General features: G+C 54.8%; 1 protein-coding gene across 7 annotated transcripts in view; it reads left to right on the top strand.

Annotated features, from left to right (window-relative positions):
- Window positions 1-23,732, top strand: part of CUEDC1 (CUE domain containing 1) — a 75,353-nt gene that overhangs the window by 42,132 nt on the left and 9,489 nt on the right. For 5 of the 7 annotated variants that reach the window (XM_082371902.1, XM_082371904.1, XM_082371898.1 and 2 more), the window contains exons 2-5: window positions 12,384-12,953; window positions 17,640-17,767; window positions 22,718-22,844; window positions 23,532-23,724. In XM_082371902.1, coding sequence (XP_082228028.1) covers window positions 12,615-12,953; window positions 17,640-17,767; window positions 22,718-22,844; window positions 23,532-23,724 — 787 coding nt within the window. In that variant the 5' untranslated portion in view covers window positions 12,384-12,614. Of the gene's footprint in view, window positions 1-1,625; window positions 1,862-9,795; window positions 9,942-12,383; window positions 12,954-17,639; window positions 17,768-22,717; window positions 22,845-23,531; window positions 23,725-23,732 lie in introns of those variants that run through there. The other 2 variants (XM_082371899.1, XM_082371901.1) reach the window with 2 other exon arrangements.

The raw sequence follows: 23,732 nt of genomic DNA, 5'->3' as shown, positions 1-23,732 counted from the left end.
AGTGTCCAGCTGCTTTGGAAAGGTCCCAGCAATTGCTGGACTGTCCCCATTGTCGCCTCATACCCCTTAAGTCTGGGTGACTTGCAACCCACTTGTAGGCTGGGGCCATTCCGGCTACAGCCTCTCTCCAACCCAGCCCTCGTGCCCATCCCACACTGGAAGGAAGGGAGTGCAGGGTCCACACATCCCCGCTGGCGGCTTCCCCGGGAGGGACAGAGCGGCTACGAGTTTGGACTTGTGGGGCGATTTGGCAGAGCATTTGTTTGATGACTGTTGATTAAGCCCAGGTGTGTGGGCCTAATGTTTACAGAATCCTGATTGGCTCAGGCTGGAATGAAAAAAATGGATATTCAGGGGAGTAGGGAGGTGGCATGGATAATCCAAAAGCCATTTGTTCAGGGCTTGGAGCCAGAGATAAGGTATTTTTGCCGATCTCCCTAAATCAGCCAGATAGGAATTCTTTTTAATGTGTGCCTACAGTGTACATCGGCTGCTCCAGGGACTGAATGGTCCATGAAACTCAGCTCAGACAGCTGTGGACCATCTGGGGACTCAGGGCAGACACAGAGGATGCCAAGAATGAAAGGGATCTTGAAGATCATTTAGTCCTCCTTGCCCATTTTTCAGATGGGTACCTGAAGGCTCAGGCAGCAAAATGACTTGCTCAAGGTCACTTGGCTGGTCAGTGATGGAGCTAAAGTCAGAATCTGGGGCTCCAAACTGCATCGCTCTGTAAGGTAGTGGTCCTCACACTTTACTGGACATCCAAAAGATCTGGGGAACTTGTTAACATACAGATTCCCAGGCTGTATCCCCAGAAATTCTGATTTCATAGTGGGGAGAAGAATATATGTCCTTAGCAAACCCCTCAGAGGAGTCTGGTGAAGGTGGTCTCCACCATCCTCTGAGATACACTGCTATAATGCAAAGGGCATTTGCTTTTAGACTGATAGAAAAGCACATTTGCACTTCCCAAAGCCACATGAGCAGGCCGGTAGCAGTGCCGGGAACAGGCAGAGATGCAAACAGCTCTGGTTAAACCTAGGCTTTAAAGCAGGTTGCAAGAAACTGGTGTTGTCAGAAGACTTGACAGCACGCTGGTTTCTTTCCTGTGAGGCCATGCAATTTGGATGTGGTGCAGCCCTGGACGACCTTTAGGTCACACATGACGACTCCTTGTCCCTATCTGTAAAATGGCTCTGATAACGGTAGAAGGTAATAATCTGCAGTTCTAGATTATCGTGAGGATTAACACAGTGCACGGGAAACACAGCCCAGCACTCAGTAAATGGCAGGTTCTCTGATTACTAATTGCTGGGGGAGGGAGGGGAGGGCAGGCCTCTGCTTAATGTCTTTATGGAATGGATTTCTGCTCAGGATGTCATTTGAGGACAAGGGTTCTGGTTCTGTAGCTGAAGAAAGGGTACAGGTCCTTCCAGCCCTGTGGGACTGGGATGCAGCCAACCCCTTTTGCAGAGGTGTCATCATGGTTTGTACCTAGCTTGGTGGTGCCTTTCTCTGGCTCTGATCCGTCCCCCACCCCAACTCATGTCCTTGCATCTCTGGGAGGTTTCAGTGATGGGGAAGGTCAGACTGAATAGGGACTCTTTCTCTCCATTTTCTAGGGATGGAGACTGAGGCCCCCTGGAGGCAAAGAAGGCTGGTTCTAGGACCGCCAGGAGCTCCTGCCCCTTCCCCTGACTGTCAGATTTGAGGGCCAGGACTACCAGCCCCAGCGGGCCTGCAGCCCTCCTTGCACTCCCATCTGGGAGTTGGTTCTGCAGGGAACCAGGAAGCTGATGCCTTGGCCAGGGTGTGCCGCTTCCCAGTTCTGGTTCTGGCCAGATTTGCTGCAAATCAGGTCAGCCTGACCTCACCCCTCACCACTGATGCACCTGACGCTGTAAAAACCATTCTGGGCACATTTGGGGAAGAGAGAGAGGGATCAGGGCCTCATCTGGCCCTGCTGTCAGCCTAGCGAAGGGAGGGGCTTGCAGGGTGGGCCGTGGGAAGGCTGAGGGTGCGGTCAGTGCACGTTAGCGTGTGTGTAGGACAGTCTGGCTGGAAGAACACAGCTTCCAAGTTGGGTGAAGAGAGGAGTGGACTGAGTGCCTGGGCTGGGCGGGAGGGTTCAGGAAAATCTAAAGGAGGGGAGCGTGGCCCCTGGCTGTGAGGGCCTGCGGCATCTGTGGCACCCGCCGCGCAGTGAAGGCTTTGAGGGAGCTGGTGTATGTGGCACACGCAGGCGCATGAGCTGTGAGTTGCTGCGCTGGGGTGCACGCCCACACGGGGACAGGGCACTGGCCCAGGACGCCCCAATCTGGGTTCAGATCCCAGCTCTGTGGCCACTGAGCTCTGACCTCAGGCAACACACACCATCTGGCAGGGAGAGCACGGGGTTTCTTCCTGAGGGCATATGTGGGCACGTGGGTACTGGAGTTGAGCAGTGTGGGTGAGGGAGGGCCACAGGTGGGGAGGGATGCCTAGCCCAGCGGTGGCAGAGGAGGGGCACGGGGGAGGGAGCAGCCTATGGCTGGGGAGAGTAGCGGGCCTGGTAAGTGGCTCTAAACAATCCCATCTGCTGTCTGGGCCGGGTGGAATTTCTGATGGTGTCCAGGCTGCCTGCCTGAGGGGGGTGATGGCCCTCCAGCTGCAGCTGCCTCCTGCTGTTTGAAGCTGGGCCCCTCCCCAAGCCCCTGCTCCCCAGCCTGGGGCCTGCATTCCCCAGCTGCTATAGGAAGCACTTCTGAGAAGGGCACTCGGTGAGCCTGTGCTCCTGCTGCCCAGCCCGGAGCCCCTCCCCGGGGGCAGGCCCCTGTCAAACTAGCCCAGCCCCCAGCAACAGCGGGAGCTCCACGCAGGGGTCCCAGAGCACCCCAGCCTGAGGTCCTGGAGGCCCCTGAGAAGAGCCTTCATGCTGCACACTCTCCCCGCTCAGGGCCAGATTCAAGATCATAACCCCAGGGGCTTGCCTGGTGGCGCAGTGGTTAAGAATCCACCTGCCAATGCAGGAGACACGGGTTCGAGCCCTGGTCCGGGAAGATCCACATGCCGCGGAGCAGCTAAGCCCGTGCACCACAATTACTGAGCCTGTGCTCTAGAGCCCGCGAGCCACAACTACTGAGCCCACGTGCCACAACTACTGAAGCCTGCGTGCCTAGAGCCCGTGCTCCGCAACAAGAGAAGCCACCGCAATGAGAAGCCCGCGCACTGCAACAAAGAGTAGCCTCCGCTCACTGCAACTAGAGAAAGCCCGCGAGCAGCAACGAAGACCCAACGCAGCCAAAAAAAAAAAAAAAAAAAGATCATAACCCCAGGCCTGACTCCTGGGCCAGGCTCTAGACACAGGCAGTCTTACTGACAGCTGCCCCGACTGAGAGAACGTGATCCCCCTCAGGAACCTGTCTGAGGAGATACAGGTGTCCCCGTTCTACACATGAGGAAACACACTCAGAGATGTTCCACTCACCCAAGCAGCAGTGATCAGGATGGAAGCCGGGGTTAGCCCGGAGCTCAAGCCCAGACTGCGTTCTTACCCCAGACACAGCGCTAGTAAAAACCAACTTGTGGTTTCCCCTCCACGGGGAGCTTCCTGGCTAGACCCCGCCCCACTGCGCGGCTCCGGTGGGCCCTCCACACTGTGGTCTGACCTCTGAAACAGCTGTGGCATCAGCCATCACCTTGCCCACCGGGAACCTTTGTGTACCCTGCAACCCTACCAGGAGCTAGCCGGGGCCCTGGCCCTGAGGCTGAGGCTCTGGAAGCACGTGCGAGGCAGGATTGGGGAGGGCTTGCCAAATAGTCCGGGTAGGAAGGATGGAGTTGGGATTCTAAGGATTACAGAAGTTTTAAAGCCCTGGAGGCTCTGTGCTTTTAAGATTTTTTTTCTATCATCATTCAGTTGTTTTTGGTTTGGTTTGATTTGGTTTTTTAAAATCAGAGAACAGTATAAGACGGAGGTTAAGAAGAGCATGGACTCTGGGGACAGATTGTTTGGATTCACGTTTTGGCTCTGTCACTGACTGTGTGACCCTACATAAGTTATTTAAACTCTCTGAGTCTTAGTTTCCTCATCTGCAAAATGAGTATGATACTTGCTTTACTGTGGGGCTTTGATGAGATAATGCATGCCACGTGCTTAGAAAGTGTGTGGCACATAGTATGTGCTCATAGATATTTGCTATGACTATTATTAAAAAGTAATTCATGTCAATTATAGATAATATGCATATGCAAAGAGAATATAGAAAATCACTGGCAGAGCTATCATTTTGATATTCTTTATAGGTTATCTGCTTATTTTATAATTTTTAAATTAATGAACATGAATCAAAATTTAAAAGATACAAAAGGATTTACAGAGAAGTTTCCTTGATCTGTCTCTTATGACCTAATTCTCCCCAGTGGAAGCCTATATTATCAGTTTCTTATGAATCCTTTCAGAGCCCTTTCCCTCACCCTCTCCATATGTAGACATACACATACCATAATGCACTATAGTACAGAGACTATACTTACTTTTCTGTGCCTTGCATTGTTCCCCTAAGCAATAGGTCTTGGGCATAGAGACATACAGAGATGCCTCATTTCTGTTTACCATTGTATAGTGTTCCATTAAATATGTTATATGAATTCCATAGAAGTGGAATTCATGGAACAGTGGGTGGGTGCAAAGTGTGTGCTAGTGTGGGGTAAGGGGACAGGAGTTGGGACTTCTGTTCCCAGGACCCTCCTCCGCTCTGAGCACCCCTCCCTAATCTTGGTTCCTTGGCCTGGACTCCCTGGGCATGCTCAGATACTGAATTATGTGGCATCACTGACTGACCACCTGTCCCAGAGGCCCAGAGACATCTCCTGTTTCTGCCCAGACTTCAGGGCTCAGCACCAGACCATGCAGGCCCAGCCTGTGGAGGGGCCTTCAGCTTAACTGCCTGAAGGACATGCCCGGGGAGGGGCAGCTGGCCCCTCTTTGCCAAGGAGCTGGACCTGGGTCAGCAAGAGCTCATGCCTGGAGCCAGCCCAGCCTCACTGCCTTGCACCTGAGCTGCCAGTGCCCCCTTCTCCCAGTTTGGGCCATTGCACTTGGTCCCAGGTACAAACACATTCCTGCCAGCCCAGAGGGGCTCCCCAAGGCTGCAGCCCCTGGGTGGGGCAGCGGGGAGCAGCTTCCCCTCTGTCAACTGAGGTCTGATCTCCTCCCAGGCACCTGGGTTGAGTGTCTTGGCTGAGCTGGTAATGCTTGTTGATGGAGAGAGGGATTGTTGTGGAAATAGTCCCAACCAGTTCAGGTAGAGATGGAAAACAGTTGGTTGCCCAGGCAACTGACAACCTTGGTGGAGTAGAGAAAAGGTATTTGTAAGGAAACTGCCATGGTTCTGTCTTTCCTTCTGGTAGGCTTTGCCTAGACTCCTTCCTCCTCCCTTCTTCCCTGGACATGAGCATCAGGCACCCCCAGGCTCTCCAGGGGCGACTCTGCCCCGTTAGGAGTCAATTCAGTTCACAGTTACTGAGTTATTGCTGTGTGCCTGGCTCTATGCTCAGCTTCGGGAATGCAGAAAGGGGGTCAGGCCTGACGGATTAAGAGTGTCAGATCTGGAGTCAGATCAGTTTGGCTGCTTAGCCGTGTGACCTTGAACAAATTCCTCGACTCCTCTGTGCCTCATTTTTCTATCTATAAAGTGGAAATAGCATTAGTAATATGTACCTCTTAGGGCTGTAGAGAGGATGAAAAGAGTTATTAACATGCATAAGGCACTTGGAATAGTGGTTGGTACATAAAGAAGCAGGCGATAAGTGTTATGTTAGCATTATTGCTATTATTACCATCATTCTACCAAGATGAGCCGAACAAATGACATGTTACTCATGCCTGAGGAGCTTCATCTTGGCTCTTTTCAACTGGAAGGCAGAGTTGACTTCTCAGCCCTTTTACAGCAGCCAAGCCCAATGTCTGGGCCTCAGGAACAAAGATGAACAATGGTGTCCTTAGAACTGAATATCTGGGGCCAGTCCTTTCATAGGGTAGGGACCTTATTAATTTCCTTTGAAACTTCTTGCCCTAATCCACACCCAACAGCCCCCATCAGCTATAGACCTGCCCACAGAAGTTGAAGCAAGAGAGAGAAAAATTAGGAAAGAAAATATCTTTTTTCGGTTTTTTTCTTCTATAGATTTTTAAAAGATATTACTGGGGTAGGTGGATTTCTTTTCTGCCCCAGCCTTAGATTGGACTAATTGATGGGGGATGGCCCAGAGAGGTAAGTGGCTAACCCAAGGTCACACAGCCGGGCATGGCAGAACTGAGTCTGCCTCTCCCTCTCTTCCTCCTCCTCTTCTCTTAGGTCCAATAAGGCCTCCTTTTCCCAATGGCTGTGCCCGAGGGTCCTCTCTGCCCTTCCTGACACCACCCCCCGGGAGTGGGCACAGGTGCGGCTGCCCACCAGCTCCCGGTGCCTCGGGAATGAGGCCGGCTTTGTTGCGGCCCCAGCAGCTGTGGCCGTTTGAGTTTCCATTAAGCCGTTTCCGCGCCTTGGTCTGGAGCAGGAGGCTCGGCATTTAAAGGTCACCCGGCTTTTGAAGCTGCAGTGACATTAATAGCTTGGGAAGAAAACAAGACTGTGCGGGGACCGGAGGACAAGGCGCCTCTGTCAGGGCTCCCCCCCCCGCCCCCCCTCCCCTGCTGGGTGCTCACGCGCATACACACACACTTACACACTCGGACACACACACACACACACACAGACCCTGACAGCCTCTCTCTGTCTCTTGTCCCGCCCTCCTTTCTCCCCTTTTGGGGCCTCTCCAGCTCAGAAGCCAAGAAGCTCAGGCAGACTTCCCTGTGCCCTGCCCCCATCACGTCTGAGGTGACAATTGGACAAGGATGCAGCTGCCCCGGGCCCAGCAGCCTCTCCATTAACACTGCCATTACCCACTTGAGGTTTCCCCAGGACTTAACCATGGTTACACAAGCATCCCAGGGGTCATATGACCTCATTCTGGCCCTGCTGGCTTTTGCAGCCTGGATTCCTAATGAGACAAAATAAGCCTGGGCCTGGTCTTCTCATGCGGGAAATGAAAGGGCTGGCAAGCAGGGTGTATCTTGCTTGCCAGTTCTAATCACTTGGTAGTGGCTTGCCCAGAGCGCTGGGTTGAAAAGGCTTCTGAGGCTGTGTGGGTTCCATAGGACAATACCTAGATGGATTAGTGATGCCTGCCAAGGACACAGGATATAAATTAGTGGCGTGTGTGCCTTGTATTTCGCACCTTGGGAATAAATTATTTTGAAACTCTTCCAGTCTTGGATTCTAAGATCCCTGGAGTGGCTGGGTGGCTCCTCTTCCTTTTAGTCAGCCTGAGAGTGGGGGTGGGGCTGCTTTTTGAGTTCTTGGAGAGAAGCTGATCTGTATGCCCTTTCCTGGGAGCAGCTGTGGCCTGAGCCCTGGGACACCACCTAGTGGCCTGGAGTGGTAGTGCCATTGGGCTGGGCCCAGATCTTATGCAAGAAGGGACAGCGAGTCCCTCTGCAGGCTGTGATCACAGCAATTACAGATAGATCACAAGACCCTGGTCTGTCCCTGTCCCTGGGAGTTTTCAGAGGAGGGAGCCTGGGGTGTGCAGGGACAGAGCTGGCCTCGGGTAGTCACTCCAGAAGAATGGGGATGGGGGGGCCGTGCAGAAAAGTGCTGGCAATTGGGACCTCTGGCCTCCCAGCCCCATACTTCCTCCTGAGGCCTCCTCTTCTAATCCCCACCTTTTGGGGTTGAGTCCTGGTCCTCCTGGGAGGCAGCAGAGTATCAATTCAGGTGTTGGAGGGGGTCGACCTCCTGCCCGCTGGAGCTGTCGCTGGCTTGGAAAGAAGACCAGCAGACCAGCCTTGTGTGCCAGGGAGGAGGCCCTCAGGCCAGGTGGCAGAGGGCTCAGGCACCTTAACCGTGTCACTGAGCAGCCTTGGCCTTGGTCGCTTCATCTGTGAAGCGGGGTAATAATGCACACCCTGTATAAATGATAGGTTTGTTGTGAGGACTAAATGAGAATGCAGAGAAGACAGGGCTTCACAGGGAAATGAAGAAAGCACCCCGTCCCCACCGTTAATATGAGCCGGAGAAGGAAGAGAGGGGAAGGGAACCCACAGGTGCTGCGCTCCAACTTCTTTCCTTCCCTTCCTTACTTATCCGCCTGATAAGTTACGTTGGAGCTGCTGTTGGACACCCATGTGGAGGCAGCAGGTCGGCTGTGCAAATGTGGAGTTGAAGGGCGTGTTCCCGGGAGACCTCAGGGCGAGAGACATGTGGGAGCCAATATTCGGCGTGTAGACAGTATTAAAGCTGTGGGACTGGATAAGATCACTCAAGGTTTGAGTATAGCTCAGGAAAAGGGCCAAGACCTGGGCCGGAGACCGCACCAACCTGTCTCGTTGGGTGCTTCCTATGCTGAGGCAGCCGTATAAATTCTGTCACAACACCCCTTCCACGTAGGTATGATCCCAAGTTTGACAGACGAGGAAGCTGAGGTTCAGAGAAATGAAGTAATTTCTCCAAGTCACACAGCCTTACCAGGCCCAGGCAGAATGGGAATCCATTCTGGCTCCTGGGCTCTCACATCCCCCATGTGGGCCCTACCTGGCCCTGCAGGAGACTGGCTGGGATGACCTCGGACAAAGTCGGGAGAATGACTCTCCAACTCTCGGGCAGCTGGCCCACCTCCCTGGGCCAGGCCGGGAGTGACTCAGGCCTTGGCTGTCTACGCACGCTTGGAGGGAAGCTTGGCTGTCTGCCGCCCCTGCCAGGCCTGGATTCCTTTCTGGGGAGGCGGAAGGCCTGGCTCCCTGGGACCTGGGGGAGGACAGGTGTGGGGTTTCTGCTTCCCAGTCCCCAGGTTGCTCACTACCTGTGAGTTCAGGAGAGCCTCTGAGTCTGCCTCCAAGATGTCTAATGGGCTCAGCAGGTTAGATTCACTTCCTTTTTCAGAAGTCAGGGGTTATCTCCCTCTGTTTCCCTGCCAGTCAGTGCCCAGCAGCCAGGGTTCAGAGAGGCAGCGGAGTGATTTCCCCAAGGTCACAGAGCCAGTTCTGGGGCAGAGCCAACAGACCCCCTCCCTGCCCTCCCTCCCCCAGTGCCGTCTGGGTCACACTTCCTCTGCTGGAATGTCAGCCAGGCTGTGCCGTCTCCTGAGCCTTTCTGAGGTTCCTCGGCTCCTAGCCCTGCAAACCTGACTTGGCATTTTTGGCTCTTAGGAAATGGGTTCCTAATTCTGGCTTCTCTACACACTGGCTGTGTGACTTTGTACAAGTTACCTAACTTCTCTGAACTGGTTTCCACAGCTATAAAGTGGGGACAATAACATCTATCTCTGGAGTTGTAAAAAAAGATTAAATGTGAAAGCGCCTGGCACAAGCTCGTACACCTAAGCTGCCTGCTTCATTTTTTCATGTGTTTTAAATTTTTTTTCATTTGAGCTGTGCCGCTTGTAGAAGGCAGCCTGGCACGGATGACTCTGACCCTGAGGACAGTCCTTCTCCCTGCTCCCAGCCACGCTGGCCAAACCTCAGCCCTGGCCTCAGCCTCTGCACTTGAGCTCAGCGAGGGCTGTGGAGATGGTCCTCTGAGAAGTGGGGGCCCTCACAGCGGCCCCTCCTGGTGTTAATTGTAGGCAGCCTGGCTTTGGGAGTCCGTGGGTCCTTGCAGAGTCCTATGAAAATGGCATTTCTCTACACTGAATCCTGTTTCCCATTACCGTTTCTGAGCCACTTTCTCCTCATCCACAGAAACGCTCCCTGATGGAAAAGTCAAGGCTTTACCGCTCCTGCTCTGTGTCCTGGGCATCTCCTCTGGTCCTGGGTCTCGTCTCTTCATCTGTAATGTGGAGCAGGCTGTAGAGTTGTCGGCCGTTTTCATGTCGCGGCAGACACACAACGTGCTCTTTTTCAAGGCTTTGCACCTGGGGTAAATGGAAGCAGCTGCTGCGGCCCAGCCTCCCCTGGGGCCGTGAGGATCAGTATCTCCTTCCCGAGGGCTGACAGAATTTTGGGGGTTGATGCTGGGGAAGGATTGCCTAGAATCCCCCGCCCCATCCACTCCAGGAGCAGCTTGGCTGGCATACCAAGTGCCCCTGGCTCTCTGCCGGCCTTGTGGGGCAGTGGGAACAACAGTCACGCAGCTAACCACGCTCCAGGCACTGTGCTGAGGATTACCCTGTTTAAGTCTCATGGAAGCCCCATTCGCATAGGTGAGGGACTGGGCACAGAGAGGACAGGGGACGGGCCCAGGTCCCACAGCTGGAGCGGCAGAGCAGGAGTTGCAGCCTGGGGCTGAATCAGGGCACTTACTTAAATGGTAGGAGGGCAAGAAGGTTTCTTGGGGGCTTCCCGACACTCAGGCCCGGGGCCCGAGGGACCTGTAAAGAGGGCTGTTAATGGGGAAAACGTGGACCCCATCATCTTCCATCTTCCTCTGTCAGGGGTGGATCAGGTCCTGGCCTCTTTCTCCAAGGGGCTGCCCTTGGCAAAGTGAGGGCCAGGTCCCTCAATCTCTCTTACGAAATTACTCGAGGGGGAGGGCGAAGGTGGTGAAGGTGGCCGACTCCAGAGGCGTTAGCACAAGGCACTGACCCCCATGTGTGATGACACCAGGACAGGAGATTGCAGCCCAGGGCACGGCTTCTGGGGCCTCCTGGCCCTGAGGTCCTTGTTAGAAGCCTCAGGGCAAGTTTCCAGAACGCAGGACAAAGGCAGACACCAGGGTGGAGCCCCACTTTGGAGGGTGTTTTGGCAGCATCCTCTGACCTTACAGTGTGTCAGGGCGGGTGGAAGGTGTGGGTGAGGGGAGTTGGGGTGTCTAAAGCCAGCTGCGGGAGGCCACGTCACACTTGACTCCCCTCCCGTGTTCATCCTCATAACACATTTCTTGGACTGATCATTTGAGGTCACTCCTCTGTGCTTCCTTGTGCACTGGCTTTGGCCTCTCTGAGCTGTGACTCACTCATCTGGGAAGCGATGGGGTGGAGGAGGTTGGATAATAAATCATACTTCACCCAGTCATCAGAATACTACTCAGGCATTAAAGACCACAAAGGAGATCTCTATGTTCTGACATGAGAAGATGGCTACAATCAATAAGTGGAAAAAAGGAAGTTGCATAGTAGAATTTATGGTCTGATCACATTTCAGTAAAATGAATTCATACATATGGTAGTATGTGCATAGATAAATGTATCTGCATGTAGATATTCCAGTGTTAAGAGGTTTTCTCTGGGGGTGGGAGGGGATTATAGTTTTGTAACATCAGTGTCCGGAGGCTGCATGGGGCCCATGTGCTTCTAGTTTCCTGCCCTTGAACACAGCCCGCCTCCCTGGGACTAGGCAGACACCCACGCAGCAAGCCCCAGAGCATGAGCCCCGGACAATTTCCACGTCCCTCGAAGGAGGTGGAGGTTTGAAGGAGATAAGAATCTCAGCATGGTGACACTGGAAGGCACTGGGGGACAGTATGAAGCCCCATTTTTACCTGTGAGGGGACTAACCTTTAGGGACAGAAGGAATCAGTGGTAGTGATGTGTCTTCTGGCCTCAGGGTGAGGGAGGGCGCTTCCACTGCACCTTCCACACCCTCTGGTCTGATCTTCCTTTCATCATCAGTTAACTGTGGAGATCATGGCAAGGAAGATCATCATGCTGATTTGCTCACACCAGCTTTTCTCTATCATCTGTTAAGATGATGACCCCAAGTACTAGAAAAGGACTTAAGAATATCCTTTGCTGGAACAGTCCCTTAAAAATAAAGCTGCCGCTTTTCTACAATTAGCAAAATTACCATACATCCTGGGATAAGCATGAGAAGGTCCGAACTTGATGTTTTTAGACACATTCAACTCTCAGTTACCTGCACTAGCAGAAGTGCTACCTTGGAAGTGATTTACAGGCCTGGTTCTGAGTGGGCTGCACCGTGTTCTGTTGCAGATTTACTGGAGCTCTGCACAAGTGGATGCCATGATGGTGGGGCCCTGAGGTGAGGGAGCTAAGGAAAGCAGAGACTGGATGGGGCTGGAGACCAGAGGGGGAGGACATTGCCTATACAGAGCCCCTCCTGCCCCAGTCAAGTCTCTAGGAGTCCTTGGCAGTGTGTGTAGTGGTTGAGACCAGTGGCTCAGGGGCCATAGTGCTGGGTTCAAATCCCCGCCTCGTCCACTTTCTCAGGTCTGTGCCTCTGCATAAGGGGGATAATAGCGCCTGCCTCATAGTGGTGTCAGGATGTAAGCCCTTACTAACTGGTAAAGAGCTGTGACCGCAGCTGGAGAGAAAGCAGAAAGAAGCTGTTCCCCCGTGGGCTTGGCGGGGGTCGCCCGAGTTCGTTGCATTCTGCCCCTGACTCTTGTCTCCCTCGGTTTCAGGTGGGATGGTCCGTGGAGCCGGACCCAGGATGCTCCCGGGGTGTGGATGACCAGCCGCCCAACCCCGCACGGCCCAGGCCCGGATGCCGCGCCCTTGTCTCCTGACCCGGGGACCCCGCCCGTCGCGGGACTGAGCTTCCCGAAGCCGCCGAGCGAGCGGCGACGGCACAGGGACCCGGGGGAAGGGGCTCGGCGCCGGCGGGAAACATTTTCCCCCAGCGGCTCGGCAAGATGACCAGCCTGTTCCGCCGGAGCAGCGGCGGCGGCGGCGGCGGCGGCGGGGGCGGCTCGGCGGCGGCGCGCGGGGCTGGGGGCAGCGCGGCCGCCTCGCAGGAGCTCAACAACAGCCGGCCCGCCCGCCAGGTGCGCCGCCTCGAGTTCAACCAGGCCATGGACGACTTCAAGACCATGTTCCCCAACATGGATTACGACATCATCGAGTGCGTGCTGCGTGCCAACAGCGGCGCCGTGGACGCCACCATCGACCAGCTGCTGCAGATGAACCTGGAGGCGGGTGGCGGCAGCGTCTACGAGGACAGCTCGGACTCGGAGGACAGCATCCCCCCGGAGGTAGGGGCACGGCCCCGATGATTCCCAGGAGCTCCAACAACTGTTTGAACCTCTTAGAGGACTTGGGTTATACTCCTGTCTGGGTTCTACCTAGCAAGCAGCCTTATTTCTCCCAGGGAAACGTACCCAAGTCAGCCCGTGGCCTTAATTTATGGGCAAAAATCATGCGGTCACTAAACAACACTGAGCACTACGCTGGGGCTGTGCCAGGCTCGGTACTAGACCCTGGGTCAGGGGTCATCCGAATGAAGGAGCCTGTTCACAGTGTAGACACCTGGCCCCCACCGCAGCGTCCCGAACCCCACTTCCAGGCTGGAGCTGTCTGGTCTGTATTTTCTGAACCTCCAGGTACCCGCTAAGGCCAAGTCAGAGTTTCTGCCCTCACAGAGTTCACAGTCCAGTGAGGACTCCAGGCAATGGCAGCCCGGAGGGGTGAGCGCTAGGATGGGAGAGATGAAAGCAGCAGAGAGGAAGGGATGGCTTCCCAGAGGAAGAGTGAAGAGTGAGGGAAAGGTGTGTGGGCAGAGGGAACAGCTTGTGCAAAGGCTCAGGGGTGAAATAGAGCAGGAGTCGTCAGGGAAATGGCAGCAGGACCTTCTGTCAGGATCCTAGAGTGAGCAGAGACCAGGAGGCCTTGCGGCTGAGAAAGAGTGTGGTGTGTTCTGGAGCGCAGGGACCCGTGCAAGAGAGCTTGCGAGTTCAGTTCCTCTGACCGAGGCGCGAGCGATATCCAAGCAGTTCCCTCCTCTCTCCAGGAAGGTGGCTGAGGGCGAAGGGACCACCCCAGTGCATCAAGGCCCACTTGCTGGGTGTGGCCAGGCCTCCTCGGCCCCTCCAAGAGCTCAGTAGATGTCTGAGCCCCCAGTCTCAGCAGGACCTGCAGTGCTGGGTGCAGAAGGGGCACTCAGAGTCTTTCAACGAGAGGGTCACTGCCCACAGGGGCATCTGGGACATGCAGCCACGGACAGGACGGAAGGACCCAGCAGATCGGATTCAGCTCTGTTCTTCACTGAGTCCCAGCCTGGGCCAGGCACCATCCTACATGCTTTAGGTGTATCATCTCTTCGAATCTTCATAAACTTTGTGAGGTGGCGTTATTATTACCCCCGTTTACAGTGGGAAACCTAGACCCAGATGTGGTCTCAGAGTCCTTCTCAACACAGCCCTGCAGGTGGCCATTCTCCGTTAATCAGAGTCATCCTGCAGGGCAAAGCCCGCTTGCTCTTCCTCCTATAGGCCTGCTGCCTGGGAGTTCTCCCTCCGGATGGAGGAGAAGCTCTGTGGGCAATGGCATCTGGCTCATCCCTGTGTCACGTGCAGCACCCAGGACAGTCACTGCACATAGCAGGCACTCGGGGAGTATTTGTTGAATGAATGAATGTTGCTGCTGTCTGTGCACGGCTTTCTTTAGTCTCTTTCCCTGGGAGAGCACTCCTTGGCTCTGCCTGGATTAGCCAGTGGAGGGAGTTTTGGAAAAACCAGATCTTCTTTGTGAAAGGGAGGTGTGTGTATGTGTGTGCAGATACATCCTTTAAGCGTGAGCTGGAAGGAAAGTTCTCTGCAAACGCTGACCCCTTCCACAGTCTCATCTGTTCTGACAGTCTGGCAGGTAGGATCATATTTCCTTCTCTGTTCGTGGCACCCACAGCCCTGTGACCCTCCGCAAAGCTTGCCTGATGCCCTAGATGGGCCTGCACTGTGTGCACTTCTGTTTTCCCAAGAATCTTGCTTTCCAGATTGAGCCCCTTCTCAGCACCCCTCCTTGGCTGTTTCCCCAACCCCCCATCTTTGGAGCTCTGCGTGGGCCCATCGGCAGGCGGTTCCTGAGCCTGCAGAAAGTGCTGTGGAAAATTTATGAGCAGCAGCTGGGCTGACGATAACTGCTGACTGGAGAAAGCCCCCTCTCTGGGGGCTGATGGATGGTGGGCTGGCCCGAGGGGTATCCTTGCCACAGAGAAATATCTCCTGTCAGATAAATGGCCCAGACCTTGGCCCCCAGAGCACCTGGCAGGCATCCATCACCCACATGGAGTTAAGCCAGGAAGCCACAGAACCAAAAACTTCAGCACCTTTAGAGCCAGAAGAACAGCCTCACTGTGGCTGGTGGGGGAGGGGGCGGGGCGGGGCGGGCGGGGTGGGGAGACCAGAAACATGGCTGGGGTTACTTCTCCCTGGAGACTGGGGATCAGCCTTTCCGGAGCGTGCCTGGCCTGCTGTCTGCCTCCTTGGTGTTTCCTCATTCTGCTCCAGGAGCCTCTGATGAGCGTCTGGCTCCTGTAGCCCCAGGAGGCCGCGCTGAGGACCAGGAGCGGCTGAGAGGGGAGGAAAGCCCCCCTGCGTGGCTGTGGAGGCCCGATCTCTCTGAGCCTGAGGGGCGGCCGCTATGGGCCCCAGTCAGAGGAGCCCCAAGCGGCTTCCTTCTGGGAGAAATTCCTCCTGAGCCTTCCCCTCCTCGCCTGTCTCGCGCAGACCGGCTTGGGGGGGGGGGGGGGGACGGTCCAGGCCAGCCACTGAGGGGGAGGGGCTCGGCCTACAGGCCCCAGCGTGGAACCTGTCCCTTAGAGCGGTTGTGTGCCGGGCACCGGAGGTTGTGCAGGTGTGTGCCAGTGAGCAGGGCTGGAGTTGACAGTGTTCTCTCTCTCTCTCTTTTACTTGTGGAAATTTGGGGTAAGGAGAGCAGTGGCCCGAGAAGCAGCTGCATTCTTCTTTTTCTGCAAAAGCATCTGTTTAAGTACTTTCTGCCTCAAAGGAAAGAACGTTAGTGCATTCCAGAGCAGGAGGCCTCCTTGGGTCAGGCTGGCTGTGTGTGTACAAAGCATGGCAGTGTGTGTGTGCTGGTGGTATAGTGGAGAGCACAGCTGCCTTCCAAAGCACGGCAGTGTGTGTGTGTGTGTGTGTGTGTGCACTTACTCACCCACCTGCCCACCCGCTGTGTGATGTCCCTTTGAGACTGGGTGCCTGGGCATGGCTGGGCTCGGGCAGCGATGTGCAGAGGCATCTTAGCAGTGATTTCTGCAAATTCACTTGGGGTTCAATTTGTGGGCCAGTTGACAGCCTCTGAACCCTTCCCACGTTCTTTGGTCTTGGAGGAGATGGGCACAGAGCTGGAGAGGAGGGCGCGGGGGTGGGGTTGTGTGACCTGGGCTCTCCAGGTTGGAGAGGAGGAAGCCTGCTCAAGACGCCTTTGCAGAAGGGTTCAGGTCAGTCCATATGGCAGGAAGCCTGGCCTTTGCCCAGCCTTGGCCTCTCCTGCCCCTTTTTCTGGCTCCTGGATGAGGAGAGGAGGCCAAGAAAGAGCCTGGGCTCTCCCTTTGCTGCTGTCTGCCCTGAGAATCCAACCTGGGTGTGCAGGCATTGTGTCTGAAGGAGGCATTCTTGCTGTAGAGACCACATCTAAGTTAAAGACTCAGTTCTAGAAACTGTGTGGCTCTTGCCATGTTAATCAGTCAGCCTGGGCCTCAGTTTCCTCATCTGTAAAATGGGGGTAATGATCCATAGCCTACTTTGCCAAGTTGTTTGAGCTTAAGGTGAGATAATCGATGTGGAAGTGCTTTGAGAGAGGGTAGGAATGATGTTAAAGTTATTTATCAAAAGTAACACAGGGACAGAAGAGTCCATGAGTCACACATATGCAGCTCGGTGAAGTTTCATCAGCACCTGGATCAAGAAACATCAACACACAGATGGAGGTGTGCTTTATATTTCTTAAAGAATTATGTACCCTAAAGGAATTTGTAGGGACAGATGAGTTTTACTTAAGAGTTCACAGATGTTTTTGCTTCCTCTACATCACTTTGTATGTGATTGTTTTTTTGATTTCTATTAAAGGTTTAATTTTAGTCATAGTCTTGACAGATGATATAAAATCATCTAGATAAATATTATTATATTTAATATACTATATAAGTTATTTTGCTAGCTGAGTCCAGGAAGAGACAGTAATGGTAGAACTCTAGTTTTCAAATAAGTATAGAAAATCAAAAATGGAAATTGAATCATGTTTCAGTTCTGACAATAAATTCAAATTTTGTACAAATCAAAAAAAAAAAGAAACATCAACAGAGCCTGGAATCCCCGTTGTGCCCCTTCTTAGCCTTCCCCACCCCCAGAGGTCACACTGCTCCAACTGCAATCCCAGTGAATTTGTTTTGCCTGTTTTATCCCCCCAAATATTTATTTATTTATTTGGTTGCGCCGGGTCTTAGTCACGACAGGTGGGCTCCTTAGTTGCGGCTCGCCGGCTCCTTAGTTGAGACACTTGGGCTCCTTAGTTGTTGCCTGCGAGCTCTTAGTTGCGGCATGCATGTGGGATCTAGCTTGAACCCAGGCCCCCTGCATTGGGAGCGTGGAGTCCTGACCACTGTGCCACCAGGGAAGTCCCATGTTTTGCCTGGTTTTGAACCTTACTTGGATGGCTAATGCTGCATGGAGTGTTCCTCTGGGGAGAAGTGCTTTCACGTCTGCTGTGTATGTTGAAATCGTGGGCTCAGGAGTAGCCCATGTGCTGAGCGTTAGTACAGGAAACCAAATGGTTTTGCAGAGTGCTGGTTATATCACTTTACACTCCCACCAGCAGCAGCAGAGTTCCCTTACTACACATCCTCGCCCACACTTGATTTTGTCTAAATGTTATTTAAATTCAAGGAAGGATTGTTAATATTTCTTTCTTTGTCGTCTCTGATACAGATTTTGGAAAGGACCTTGGAACCTGATAGCTCTGATGAGGAGCCCCCGCCTGTGTACTCCCCTCCAGCCTACCACATGCACATGTTCGACAGGCCTTACCCTCTGGCTCCCCCCACTCCACCTCCCCGGTAAGAATCTGTCTCCTCTCAGAACGCAAGGCAATGGGGAAGGGGATCAGGGGTTGGGATTGAGTACAAACACAGTGGGAAACTTGACTGGACCCTTCAGTATACTATTCCACCAAGAACAGGCTTCTACTGCAGCAAGAGGCATTTTAGCTAGATACCAAAGAGAACTTTCAAACTGTAAGGATTGCAAGAGCAGACATCCACTAAATTCCTGCTGCAGACTAGGTGCTATGCTGAACACCGGACAGGACATAGAGATAAACGACTCTCAGCCTTTGCTTTCTGGAAGTTTATAGTCAAGGGAGATGCAGAGTGGGGATGACGAGCACATGGAATGTGTACTGACACTTCCCCTCCTGAGCCCATGGCAAACATTACTAATTGGTCACTGTGCTCTTTCCTGCGAAGTTGAGACAGAACCCCAGAATCCTCCTCAAAACAGCACTCCCAGACAGTCATCAGTAATTGATGGAATGGATTTCTATTTGCTATCCCTGTTCTAGGGATGTTGTGGGGATTTTTAAGCAATGGGAGCAAGTAAGTCTCTTTTTCTGGGGTAATTCGATAATTGGAAGCAGAAGAGTTAGGTCCCTGGAGACTTCGTCCAGATCAGGGACTCTGTAATTTGGAAGTTTAAAATGAAGCTGGTTGCCAGCTGGGTCCCTGGGTCTCTGAAGTGCTTGTTTTTCTGGGCTCTGTGTTTGAGGAGGGCCGTTGGAGCCCAGGTGCCTCTTTTTCCTGGAGCTGCTGGTCCTGAGAATAACTCAGGCCTGGGGTGGGGAGGGGTGGGGGGACAGGATAGGACGGGGAACTTGTTCCAGTGGATCTTCCCTTCTGGGGATCTTGGGAGCCCCAGACAGTGGTGGTGGAGAACTCTGTGATCATACAGGTATAGATGATAATAACACCTACCATTTACTAAGTGCCCTTCAAATGCCTGAAACTGACAAGGTTCTTTACCTACGCCATCGCATTCAAACCATCTAACAATTTGTGAGGTAGGCACTGTTGTCATCCTCACTTTACAGATGAGGAAACTGAGCCTCAGAGAGGTTTCATAACTTCCCTAAGACTACAGAGCTGGGATTTGAAGCCAGGTCATTTCTGACTCCAAAGCCAACAAATGCTCTTCCCTGCTGTGTCCTGTCATCCCGCTAATGAGAAAAACCTCTGTGATTGCAGCTCAGGGAGCTGATAGAGGCCCAGAAAGTTATGGGGGGAGGAGGAAGCATTGTTTCAAGTCAGGGACAGGAGCAGAGCTGAGGTCCTCCATCACAAGTGATACCAGAGGCTGTAATGGAACAAAGCAGGGGGTAAGTGGATAGGTCTGGGTGAGATCTTGGCAGGACTTGCAGCCCAGGATGGGTCATGATGCCCATGGCTAAATGATTTTCCTTTGACATTTTTTTAATATCCCAAGATGCTTTTGCAAAAAGTTCAGTTTCTATTAGGCAGAATAGTTCTACCTATTTTTCAGAAGGGAAAACTGAGCCCATAAGAGACAGAATCCCATTGTAAACCTGGCATGGATATCCTGGCCGCATCCTCCCTCCCCTCCTCTGGGTATGGTGGGGTGAAGTAGGGCAGGGGTAGTGTAGCCCAGTGATGGGAGGCCCAGTGATGGGAGCCCCAGTTGGGGGCAAAATGACCTCGGCACTAGACCAAGGCTCAGGGGGTCTTGCTCATACCTTTGGACAAGTTACTGCCCTTGCCTCAGGTTCAGGGGCCTGACCCGGAAATGAAGGCTTTGCTGGCCTGGGGGTGGATACAGGGAAGAGAACTTAGTTGTGAAGTCGGACAGAGGCAGAGTGTTCTCCCCACCCCGCCTCCTTTAGCTGCCTAACTTCTGATTCTTGAGGTGCCTTTGGCTCACTGCTTAACCTCTCTGAGCTTCATTTGCCTCATCTGTGAAATGGGAAGACTAATCCCCGCCTCAGCACTCTTGTGAGGGTTGAATGAGATATTGTGTGGGGGGCCCTTAGCACAATGCCGAGTATGAACCAGACCTGTCACCAGTGCTTTACTGCTCCCTCCTGCCCCTGGCTGCACAGTGGGCCTCTGGGGTCAGCTCTGACAGTGAACATTGAGACCAGGGGTAAGGCGGCCCTCAGAGGCCAGTGCTCAGAAGAGGCAGGGCCAGCCTCTGAGCACATGCCCCTTTGCCCCGGGATGGCCCTGCTAGGCCCAGATCCACCCCCAGCCCACTTCCAGGGCCTCATTCAGTCTCTCCATCCAGGACATGCATTTCCAGCATTTATGGAGTCACCTGAAGCATGCAGGTGCTGAACCATGTGTGATACAGAGATGAACACAGCCCCGCCTTGACCTCCCAAGGAGATCAGGGTCTGGGGGAGGCACAGACGCACGGCAGGGTACAGGGAAGGCAGCCTAGAGGAACTGATGTCCAAGCAGTGACCTGGTAAAGCGGAGGACAGTAGGGCGTTCCAGGCAAAGGAAACAGCATGTGCAAGGGCCTGGAGGCAGGAAAGAGGGCACCATCTGAGGGAACTCCAGGAAGTATGGAATGGTTGGGTGAGGCTGGAGGGGTGAGAAGATCATGGAAGCCCTTGAGGGTCCTCCAAGGAGCTTTGACCTTATCCTCCAGCCAGGGGTTTAAGCTGGAGAGTGACGGGGTAAGGTTAGTGTTTGAGGAATCTCTCTCTGGCTGCTGGGGGCAATCAGATTCAAGTGGGGGGGTTGGGGGCAGGAATGGCCTGGCTCCCTTCTGCCACCTCCAGTCCCTGGGGTGCCTTTGAGAGTGAAGATGGAAGAGGGTTGGGGAGCTGGCCCTGCCGGGGCACAGAGAGGCAGGCTGATCCCAGGAGCGTGCCTGGAATGCCAGGATTCCTGGGCCCGGGTTTTCGCAGGATGATCTGTGTGTTCCAGGACAGGCCTGACCCCATCTGGGCCTCCATGTCTAGTCTTTACCAAAAATCTTGCCTGGAAGGCTTGTTGCTGAAATCCTTCTGGGCTCTGATATTCTTTGGGTAAGCCTGGGGGTCTGATGGGGCATGCAGTTCTAGTTCTGGGGTCCAGAGGCAGAGGCTCTGGGCCAGGAGAGCCTCCCCAGCCTCTCTCCTTCCCCTCGCCCAGCCTGTCCTTTCCTGAATGAAAGACAGGCTCTGAAGCCCAGAGGCGCCCCTCCTCACAGGCCACCTGCTGTTCTTCCATTGAAATTACAGCCTTGGAAGTTTTTTATTTGCCTCTCAGCTCATTTCTGACATTCCTTTCTGACCACAGTGGAGTTGCCTGGGCCGCCTGTGCTCAGGGTCCCCCTGGCTCTCACAGCTGTGGGCTGACCTCATCTCAGCCGGTGCCAGGGCAGGGGGCTGGCCTGCCCCTCCTCCAGGACCGCGGGCCCAGCAGCGAGGGACACTCAGCCTCCTGCTCCTCGTCCCCCTCCCGACTTGGGTTCTCAGTAACAAATGGCTAGAGGGGTCCAGCTGCAACTCCGGGGCTCTCTCTCCATGGCTTTCCTGGGTAGCTGTGGGTGTGATTGAGTTGGGGTGGGCACCCATGTCCCAGATGAAGACCCTGAAGCTGGAGGAAGGGTGCCGGGGTCGACCAAAGAAGGTCCTCGAGTCCCAGAGGGATGGGGTATCCACCCCCTTGACTCTCTCTCTGGCCCTTGGAGAAAAATGAAGCCGCCAACAGTGATAGGAGGTGGATGAGCGATGGAGAAGGAAAGGCGCCCAGGAATGGGAGTCCCGGGCTCTAATGCAGGCTCTTCTCAGGACCATTCCCGCATCTGTACAGCGAGGGGGGCCCTGGGGTTCCTTGGCTCCTGTCTGAGCGCTGAGCTCCCACCAGGCACTTAGCGGCTTGTTATCCTGTCTGCTGCCGCCCCCGCCCTTCCCCCTCGGCAGCCAGGCCACCCGCCCAAAATAGAAAAGGAAAGGAAGTTATTTCCATAGTCAGGGGCAGCCCGGAAAAGCTCCCCTCCAGTGAGGGGGCGGGCGGGATTCCTGGAGCTTGAGACCAAATCAGAGCCAGGCCCGAGAGAGAGTGGCTCCCGGCCCTCGGCTGCCTTCTCTGTGTGTCATTTCCCTGATTCAGCAGAACACGTGTCCTGCGGTTGCCACGCTGCAGGCTGCCGAGGAGCTGTGGGGAGCTCCTGGCCAGGCCCCAGGCCGCCCTCAGGCCAGGAGGGCAGGGCGGGAGGCTGGGGGTCAGGGAGGCCACGTGCCATGGTCTCCTTCCTCTCCTCTCCGCCTCGCTGTTGGCCTCTGCCTTGGCCCAGGAGAGCGGTTCCCCAGCGCCACTTGGAACAAGGACCCTTCCGATCCCACACCTCCATGTGCCTTTTCAGCACGTTGTTCAAGACAGCCTCCCGAGGGGCTCCCACGCACCTGGGCAGGGAGACAGCAGCTTGTAGGAGACTGAGCCCCAGAGGGGACAGGGTCTCACCCAGGACCGCGTGGCTGGCTTGTGGCTGCGCCAGAACTGGAGCCTAGATCCGCTTACCCTCTGGGGATCCTGGTGTCCCCATGTCCTCCAACCCTAGCAAACCAGCACTGGGGCGGGCTGGGCTGCTGGCAGCTCTGTGTCTGTTCACTCGGAGCACGCCTGGCACTCAGCAGCCAGGAGGAGCTCGCGTCATGCTAGGTGCTAGGGATAGAAGCATGAAGGGCCATGACCGCCATCCATGTCAAAATCCACAACGCTCAACATGAGCGCCGGCAACACAGAGCTCTCTAGGCCCAGAGACCTTGAAGGCGCTGAGTAGTTGAACATCCAGTGCAGCGGAGCCCAGGCCCAGAGGCTGGGGGTCAGCCGAAGCCTGGTTGAGAAGGGGAGCTAGCGTGCTGGGGCTTTGTGCCAGGGGCGGCGGAGGCCACGGGAGGCTCTGCAGCAGGAGTGCCAGTCTGAGCAGGATCTTGGTGTGATGGGCCAGGACACCTGTGTTTGGGCCTGACTGTTCCCTCCTCATCGTCACCTCTCGCCCTGCAGCATCGACGTGCTGGGCTCCGCGCCCCCTTCCGGCCAGAGGCGCTATCGGAACTGGAACCCCCCACTGCTAGGCAACCTCCCCGAAGACTTTCTCCGCATCCTGCCCCAGCAGCTGGACAGCATACAGGTAACGGAGGATTCCGCCGCCCCTGGCCTGTGCAGTAGCTCTGCTTGCCCACACCGTTCATGCCAGCCAGCGTCACTCCCTGCTGTTTAAGCCCAGGCGGAGATATTTCTGTTGTCCTGGGTTTGTAGGGAAAGAACACTGAACCAAAAGCCTCATTTCCTGTCTGGGCCTAGAGGTTTCCTCTTCCACCCAGGAAGGTGACAGTCCTGAGGACGCTCCCTGGCTGCAGCCATCACCCCAGGCTGGAGGGAGGTGGGCAGGGGCGGGGGGTGGGGAGCTGTCAACGGCAGAGGACCAGAGCACCTTCCTCCCCTCCCCTGGGAAAGGGCCAGGGTGCTTCTCCCCAGAGGCTGGCCCTTTGCAAGGGGTCTCCCCTGAGACAGCTTAGACAGGGAGAGCTTTGAGTTTGGGGACCCTGAGCAGTTCGCAGATCACTCTTCAGGACTATTCAGGTTTTGATAAAGGAAGGGGGGGGTCCAAGGTGGAGTAGGTGGGGAGTAGTTTTTAAGCCCTTGCTACTTCCTCAGTAGAGAGGGCTCTGGCCTGTTGAGTTAGATAGGAGGTGCTGGCCGCAGGGTGCGGCCACAGCATCCTGGGACGGACACGTGTCCCCCCAGGTGCGCGTGGATGTTTGTGCAGCGCGCGTCCTTGTGGGTAGGCGGTCCACATGCTCGCTCCCTTCCTCAGGCTAACTCCGGGGGCTCCAAGCCTGCGAGCACAGAGGGAGGCCTGCCCCTCACAGCCGGGCCCGGACCCCGGGACCAGGAGAACCGCTGGAAGCAATACCTGGAGGACGAGAGGATCGCGCTCTTCCTGCAGAACGAGGAGTTCATGAAGGAGCTGCAGCGCAACCGCGATTTCCTCCTCGCCCTGGAGAGAGGTGGTGCC

This window comes from Balaenoptera borealis (genome assembly GCF_965194805.1).
Source record: "Balaenoptera borealis genome assembly, chromosome: 20".
Classification (NCBI taxonomy): Eukaryota; Metazoa; Chordata; class Mammalia; order Artiodactyla; family Balaenopteridae; genus Balaenoptera; species Balaenoptera borealis.
This window is presented reverse-complemented; position numbering and strand designations above follow the sequence as displayed.